The 8,660-nt window shown below is 35.8% G+C and overlaps 1 protein-coding gene across 5 annotated transcripts in view; it reads left to right on the top strand.

Annotated features, from left to right (window-relative positions):
• LOC144973158 (neuronal acetylcholine receptor subunit alpha-5-like) overlaps positions 1-7,715 on the top strand; it is a 162,373-nt gene extending 154,658 nt beyond the window's left edge. For all 5 annotated transcript variants that reach the window (XM_078915272.1, XM_078915275.1, XM_078915273.1 and 2 more), the window contains 2 exons: positions 4,812-4,886; positions 6,637-7,715. In XM_078915272.1, coding sequence (XP_078771398.1) covers positions 4,812-4,886; positions 6,637-6,906 — 345 coding nt within the window. In that variant the 3' untranslated portion in view covers positions 6,907-7,715. The remainder of the gene's footprint in view (positions 1-4,811; positions 4,887-6,636) is intronic.
• Positions 7,716-8,660: the final 945 nt, after the last annotated feature.

The raw sequence follows: 8,660 nt of genomic DNA, 5'->3' as shown, positions 1-8,660 counted from the left end.
TTCATTGATCCTTGATTGGTAAATTAGATCATCAAGCAAGAATATTAGACCTACCAAGTTGACACACCTGGTAATGACGAGTTAGTAATTTTCAAGAATTAGTGACCAAACAGGTATGACATCGGGATGATTTAGACGCTAAAAACCGAATTCATAACGAAATTTTTGCTCCAATTTCAGAAATTCATGAGCATCTCTGTTGAAGTGTTAGTAAATAAGTTAACTATAGCGACTTCGATTTTTATTTTCTAAAACTAAGAATTTTTAAATTTTCAAGTAGGCAGGTTTGTCATATGAAACTTCGGTCTAGTTCTTTAGTTTATTCAGTAGGGTGATTTCTAAAAATGGCAACAACAAAAAACAAAAAACAAAAAACAAACAAAAACAAACAAACAAACAAACGAAAATTGTACTTATTTGTTAAATTTATATTAAGTAATATTTCCTCTTTGTCATCTGGTTTACTCATAATTATACCATTTCGAGGCAATGCGATAAAATTGGCCAGGATAAGTTGCAATATCTAAATACCAGCGAAGAGGGGGGGGGGGGGGGGGGGGGAGATGACAGAGGTATTGCACGGTGACCCAGAAGGTCCCCTGACGAGTCCCGCTTCAGGCAAATTCTTTACTTTTCTTGACCAAGGTTATTCATTTTCAATTTATTTACTTTTGACAAGTGGGGGGGGGGGGGGGGGGGGTGGTGGTGTTGACACCAGACAATAATTGTTTGATGGACTATATATATTACTTCATCGGGTACCTTTCGGAATGGCTGAATTATAAACCAGCGATTGTTAACACCAGTATTATATTGAGTGTAAATATACACGTAATCTTATTAAACTTATTCTTTACCAAAAAGTCTCATGCAATATTATCAATAGTACAATAGTAAAATAACGAAATATTTGCAACGCTTGGCATGTCTAGAATGTATAGCCTGTGTGTCACTCATGATTTGTTTATCAAGGATCACGAAGCTACCCTACTGTTGTATGTTATATGTTTTGGTGAAGGGAATCATTTTGCCCGCAGGTATTCTGCCGTACTCTGGAAAACCCCATATTTGAAAATTTGGCCAGAAAACTTGTCCATCAGATATCGATCGATATAAATGACCCTCATCTTGGCAAAAACTCTCAAACCTGGGACTTTGCGAAGTCCCAGGTTTGAGAGTTTTTGCCAAGATGAGGGTCATTTAAATCGATCGATATCTGAAGGACGAATTTTCTGGCCAAATTTTCAACTATGGGTTCTTCCCGAGTACGGCAGTATTCTCAATGTCGTTAATTTTGATACAAGTTTATTATTTAATCTTTCCAATTTATTCCATGCGCTGCGAGCTTGGGCCCGAGAGTAAAGAGGAACATAACATTTAAACTACAGGGTTTTTGATGAAGTACGATATAGTACGGGAAGTGTTACTGACATTCCTTCCGAGCCGTAAGGTCTGATTTAATAGCGCGAAACGGACAATGGTTGTTACCGACTTAAACTTATTTGCAGGTCTGATAACCCAATTCCTAATAGGCTCATTGTTGTAATGGAAATCTCAACAAAAAAAAAATGACGCAAAATATTGTTCCATTACAAATTTTAATCTAGATTGGCCCATAAGTGGGTTCAGATGTTAGACCTGCATAAATGTACGCGTCCGTTGTGACTATTTGGACTGGGTGCTCATCTATCTCAAAATACTTTTCCTCAAACTAACAGGCCGAGATATATGAATCATTGTTGAGTGGAAAGAGGGGCCCCATAAAATTAGATTCAAACCACATTTATTGGTGGGGTGGTAAAAAAAAATCCCAACGCACCCCCCCCCCCAAAAAAACCAAAAAAATACAAACAACAAAACAACAAAAAATTAAAAACAAACTTGAGCTTTTATATAGAGCAATATCAACTTAATGTGCTCAAAGCGCTTTACAATGGGTCCCTGACCAACAGCAGCATTTAACATGTAGAACGAGACTGTTAGGCGATATTACAATTTTTTCCCGACAGAGACAACGCTCCTTTTCCTAGGACTCAACTAAGCGAGTGTCATACCACAAGACCACAGAGACGCACAATTTGGTCAATCGATTCCTCAACGTTTAGAATACTTTAAAAAAGAAAAGAATTTAAGCAATGGGTTAAAAGAAAGGAAATGTCCAGCTGTATCTTGTAACGCACAGGTGAAATTGAAAGGTCTTGTAAGTTATAGAAATAATGTCTTGGAAGCCTGGACCAAATCTGATTTGCATAACTCTCTCCTTACGGACCATTTTCAGTAAAACTTGGCTTTTTAACACTCAAACTGAAGAGGTATAAATTCTGACTTAGACCCTTATTCATAAGTTTTGTGTAGGATAACAAGCTTTACGAAACAAAAGATTTTTTCCAAAAATATTGTGATGTATCTACAAAACTTTTCTGATTAACAAGAATGTTCATTCTATCGTAACAATAAATGTGACCATTTTCCTGTTGTAGGTAAGGAGAGGGTTAAGTCAAACTACCCACCGAGTCGGAGTTTATCCAAGTTTCTATAGCGTTTAGCGGACAGTACTAATTGCTTGCTACAATTTGCAAAGTACTTCCCGCTAGATCCAACCGACATTACTACCCAATCACGGCTGGGTGGATAAGAGAGGTGTGTGTGTGTGTGGGGGGGGGGGGGGGTTAGAAAAATTAATCTAGAGCAGCACCCGAGATCGATACCGGCCCTTTCTTGTAAGGCGAGTATTCAGTCTGTGAGATTTGAGGACTCTCAGCCATGTAATACGTAATAGTTAATTTCCGATCTCCATTGGAAAACATGATACGTGCGTCAATGAGGGAAACATTAACTTCAACGAATACATGGGAAGCAACGAGACACAAATACGTATGTAATTCCATTGTTCTGGAAAGCAAACATATTTTTATTATAATACTATAATACCCCTTTTCTAATACTTTAAGCAACACACATACACACACGCATACATAAACTATCTTGTTTAAAGACACCGATCTTACCGACCTTCGAAAAACAATATGGTTCCAAAAAGACTGAATGTATACAATAAGTTTATGCATTTACTTTACTTCGCCCGCCATTATTGGGTACACATTAGGACCCCAGGCTGGGGGTTATGAATACAAGATACAATTCATTTCAGCAATAGACCACTCAAGGACAGCTCTGGGGAATATTATTTTTTAAATATGTAAAATAGACAACCTAGCTGGTAACAGCGCAATATCTGTCCAAATAAATTGCAAAAACACATTAGAGGCGTCATTCTCGTCTTACATGCCCAGAATTGCGGATGGCTTTGAAATTATGTACACCTCTTTGATGCAATTAGCGGAAAATTGGCAATGTACGAGCTCGAAGACTGTTTTTTTGTTGTTGTTGTATATTCGCTGTTGTTTTACCTAATTAGATCTATGAAAGTTTTAGGACCGTTCAGTGTCGGTAAATGACGTCTTATGGGACAATAGCCAAATGAATGGAATTAGATGATAAGACAGAGATGAGCCCAAACAGAAAGGAAAGCAGCTCTCGAAGTCATCTATTCTTGCCACTAGAGGGATCTATCTTAATGACCCACTTTGTAGATTCACAGGATCTCGTCAAAAAAAAAAGATAAAGAAAAAAAGAGATGCACTTAAATTCTTTACACAGTTAATAGTATAGGTATGATTTACAACAACAAACAATCATCTCTCAATGAAAGATGAATGTTAATGTATCCGATTGCTTTTCTCGCATCAAGTAACTCCTGAAATGGCCCAGGCGACACTAAATAGTTTCATTCTAGAACAAGACACAAAGTTTAAAGGAAAGAACATACTAACAAAAAGGTGAAAATGGATAGACTTGGCATGGAAACAGTACAGACAACAGACGTTTCGGGTACTAACCCTTCGTCAGCACAACAATATACAAAAGAAGGTTGAAAATAGATAAAATAAGATGTAGTAAAAACTATTTGTGTCCAGTAAATGATTACTTAATGTATGAAGTAGCCTTGCAAGTAAAACATAGCATTACTTACCAATTATGAAAGGCAATTGAAAGCCGTAAAGCTACCAATCTGGCAACCATTTATTTTTTTTGGGACTTTTTTTTTGATTTCAGAAAATAACGGAGTGAATAATTTATTTTTCATCTTACTTACTTGAACGTTAATATAGCTAAATATCCATTATACCTGCTCAAAGCGCTTTACAAAGGGTCCCTAGCCAACAACAACATATAATATGTAGGGCGAGTTGTGACGCCTTATATATTATGATGTTACAATTCGACAGAGACACCGCTGCTAACTACCAGGTATTCATGTTACACTTGAGTACGTTGAGATAATGTGAGTAAAGAGCCTTTTCCAAAGACTCAACTATGCGCCGCTCAGAGTGGGACTCGAAAGCTGGACCTCCCGATCTGAAGATGAGTGTCAACCACAAGACCACAGAGCTTCACAAAGCAGTATAACTACCAATCTGGCAACTCCATATTTTAAAAGGATTTTCTTTTAATTTCGGATAATGACGGCGTGAATAATTTACTTGCCGTCGGAAGTAGTTGATTGTGTAAGTGTGTAATTATTCAATTCAAACGATTATGATTTTAAAGTTGTATTTGATATAAAACTCAGTCTGAATGAATGAAAATTCACATTATTTTGTTACTTGTAACTTCTTTGTTCAGGAGATAATCTCAAAGGAGAGGTCAGAGAATCACAAGCTCTTAATTTCGAGTTACGGATGTTATAATTCATAATATTAAAGCAGACCTCATATTATTATTCATTGTCCTATAACATTATGTTTCAGGAATGCAAATGGGTGAATGAGATAGATCCCACAACAGAGGCCGTGATACAGTTACAACGTGACCAGTCTATTCAGGTAAGGCTATCATAATCGTGATCATAGCATTTCTCAATAGGCTTCATCAGTTGTGACGTAACTTCCCTCGTAATGACGCATAGTAACTTAGTAACTGGTTCTATACTATCGGAACAATGTCGGACGCCGACGAGAATAAAAGTGTCTCCAGAGGAGAAAAAACGTTATAAATCTGATCATGGTTTGACTTTCGTACACTCTGATCACATGACATGTGAAAAAGTTCTAGTCAGCATGAAGAATAAAAAGTACTGATTTTCTTTGTTTAGAACCAAGCTGCAGGTTGCTGGGCGGACGTGACATCAGACAATTGAATCCTATTGTTTGGCTCATTTGGGTTAATGGTATTTATACAAAATTAGGAAGTAACTCCAAGAGCCTTATTCATTATCAAATCATAAAACATAAGCCTGATACTGATAAAATGAGCACCCGGCATTGAGAACGTCTACTATTAAACGAAGGGGCTCCCGACAACCGACTGGTAAGACTTAATTTACAAACTTTCCCTTTCTTAAATCTACGTCTTTTTAACTATTATAGTGTGGGCGTTCCGTTCTTTAATCAACATACAGTGCATACACTTTTGTCAATTACGTCAGTTATCGTATACTTTATTAAAACTAGTCGGATACATATTTAAGTTGTTTAATTTTTGACTCGAAAATGTAAAATAAAGTATATTTTGGGTTTGAAATCAACCGCTCACCGTGAACCGAAGACCCATGTCCACCTTAAGTGCTTGCCTATCTCCCGGAATAAGCAGCCCACAGATGCTGTGCATCACTCACAATTTTGATATAATGATTTTTAAAATGCATCGTGCCGTCAAGTTTTGCAATGCAATTCCTTTATCAGTGTGTCAAAATATTGTGAAATATTCATTAACTGGGCCAGACCTATTTGTGTGTTTGGCATGTACTAAGGGTAGCTCATGCCTCCTCATACAGGAAATAAATAGTCATTGGGACCAAACGGGGTAAATGGCAGGACAGATTCTGATTGGGGCGAACCATCATCGAGGAGAATGATACACTATAAAAGTAACTTAGTTGACTTCACTCAGCTCTCTGTTATATTTTTACACAGCCTGGTAATGATTAGTTTTCACTTATTATATCAATCAGACTATAAATGTTAAAGGCGACACACTCGGGCGTCATTCACTCAACAAATAACGACCAATTTGCTAATCAGTATAGCAGCAGCAGCAGCAGCAGTAGTAGTAGTAGTAGTAGTAGTAGTAGTAGTAGTAGTAGTAGTAGTAGTAGTAGTAGTTGTTGTTGTTGTAGTAGTAGTAGTAGAGTAGTAGTAGTAGTAGTAGTAGTAGTAGTATTAGTAGTAGCAGTAGTAGTAGTAGTAGTAGTAGTAGTAGTAGTAGTAGTAGTAGTAGCAGTAGTATTAGTAGTAGTAGTAGTAGTAGTAGTAGTAGTAGTAGTAGTAGTAGTAGTAGTAGTAGTAGAAGTAAAAGTAGTAGTAGTAATATCAACACTGACAATAATAATGTTGTTTGTTTCTATTACTATTATAGATAGTATGCAGATGACGTCACTTAGGCCTTTGTTATTGTTTTTGCCATCCGCGTTTGTGAGTTGTTCTCACTAAACTGTATTAACCAGACTACAAAAGTTCATGGTTACACAGAGTTTGTGTGTTGGTCCGTTATACTTCCGGATGACAATGTTGTGAACTCCTTGGCCAAGCGCATTCTATCTATAAGCTTTCACAACATTATTCTCTATATTTTCAGATTGGAGGACCGTTGGCGGAGATAGATGGCAAGCTGTGTGAGCTGCGAGAATTTATACGACTTCAGAAGCAACGACTAAAAGATCGAGATTTCAGGGACAGTACAGCAAGACAATGGAAAGCTGTAGCTCTTATTTTAGATCGGATTTTTTTCTTTATCTATCTCATCATAATTATTGTTTCCTTGGGTTACACTCTTCCAATACTCACATCGACAAATACAGAGGTTACACCACTGGTGGAACATGCGAGAAATTACGCTCCCGGTTAAAGTTCATGGTGATCGCGGGGCACCAAGATCAAAGTACTATTTTTTTTGCCGTGTCGGCACGTGACCTACGTGAATACAGGTCCCAGCTGTTAAAGGTTTCACCTTGTGTCATCACCTGCATGAAGCGACGCTGAAAGTATTTAATTTATAAGTTTACACCAAATTATGGCACATTACGAGGAGGACAAATGCAAAAACTGCGATATTTAGCGTGTTCCCTTTTCATACCAACTTTTATTCACTTTTTAAACATTAAAGATACTTTCCTTGATTACCAATGATATTTTGTACAAGCAAAGTTATTTTTTCCAATTAGATTCTAAACTCAATACGAAACAGATATGTACTGAGAAAAATTGATAGCACAATAATATAATCTACATGACGGTTGTAAATCATTTATAGATAAAATATATTAGCCAATTTGATTAATATTTCTGGGACTTTAATGTAAAAACCCTTTCTACTTTTTCAGCTTGTAAAGTGTAGCAAAAAAAAATCTCTAATTTCCCCAGTTTCTTAAAAATCCACTGACTACGGTACCTATTACAATATCAATACCGCTTCCACATTGCTAATAAATTTGGAACACGCTGGCCGGAAGGGCCTTAATAAAGATCTAATAACGTAGTTTTGATTGATTCTTTCTAGTTCAGTCACAGAAATGTGATATTTCTAAATAAAAGAATGTAAGGAACACTTTTCTTTATGAAAACCAATCAATTAATAAGGATTCGTAATCATAATATCATATGCTTACATTCTGACATAGAATTCACCAACGACCTTTGAAACCAAAAATAAAAAAAGCATGAGTAAATACAACTTGACGACTCTTAAAAGAGATAGACACATACAGACACACATTTATATACAATATATATATATATATTATATATATATATATATATATATATATATATATATTTATATATTATAAAATATATATATATAAATATATTATTATATATATATTTATATATATATATATATATATATATATATATATTGCCCTTTAGTGAAAATTAGGAACATACAATTTTATTAGAAAAAAAATCAAAACAATATCATGTACCATATCATTCTCATTTCAAAGGACTCAACAATGCGCTGCTCAGAGAGGAACTAGAACCCAAAACCAGAAGACGGTTGTCATACCACTATATCATATAGCCGCATGGTGATTTTATGATGATGGATCCTAATTAATGGTATTTATATAGCATATTTTTGATTATAGAGAGAACGAAATTGACGCCATTCAGTTCTTTGCAATTGTTTTTAGCCAGCCTTTTTATGAGCAGTTCTCACTAAATTTTATCAGACTATAAACGGTCAAGGTTACATATTGTTTGAGTATTGATACTTTATATCCGGTGGCGGATTGTTGTGAGTAGATTACATAAGCCCACATCATCAATATGTTGACATTTCAAAGAATCTTCACTGTGTTATGGTTTAACGAGAGAGAATCAACTAAAAATACCTGGCAGACATTTTTATTACGGCATTTCCGACTGTCATCCTCTATAGAAAAATGTATTTATTGCTCCCTCCAAAATCTTTTGTAAAAAAAAACCTAGTGTGATGTAGCAGCGTTTGAAAAAGGAATCCGCATATTATTTATAGTAAACCATTCGATGTTTGTTCCAATTGTTTTATCATTAGTGACCCATTGCATCTAACCGGTACTAAGTCGGAGTAGTAGTAGTACTATTGGTAGTAGTAGTAGTAGTAGTAGTAGTAGTAGTAGT

The sequence above is a fragment of the Berghia stephanieae genome, chromosome 5, assembly GCF_034508935.2.
Source record: "Berghia stephanieae isolate SIO BIC M18660-M18661 chromosome 5, UCSD_Bste_1.3, whole genome shotgun sequence".
Lineage (NCBI taxonomy): Eukaryota > Metazoa > Mollusca > Gastropoda > Nudibranchia > Aeolidiidae > Berghia > Berghia stephanieae.
This window is presented reverse-complemented; position numbering and strand designations above follow the sequence as displayed.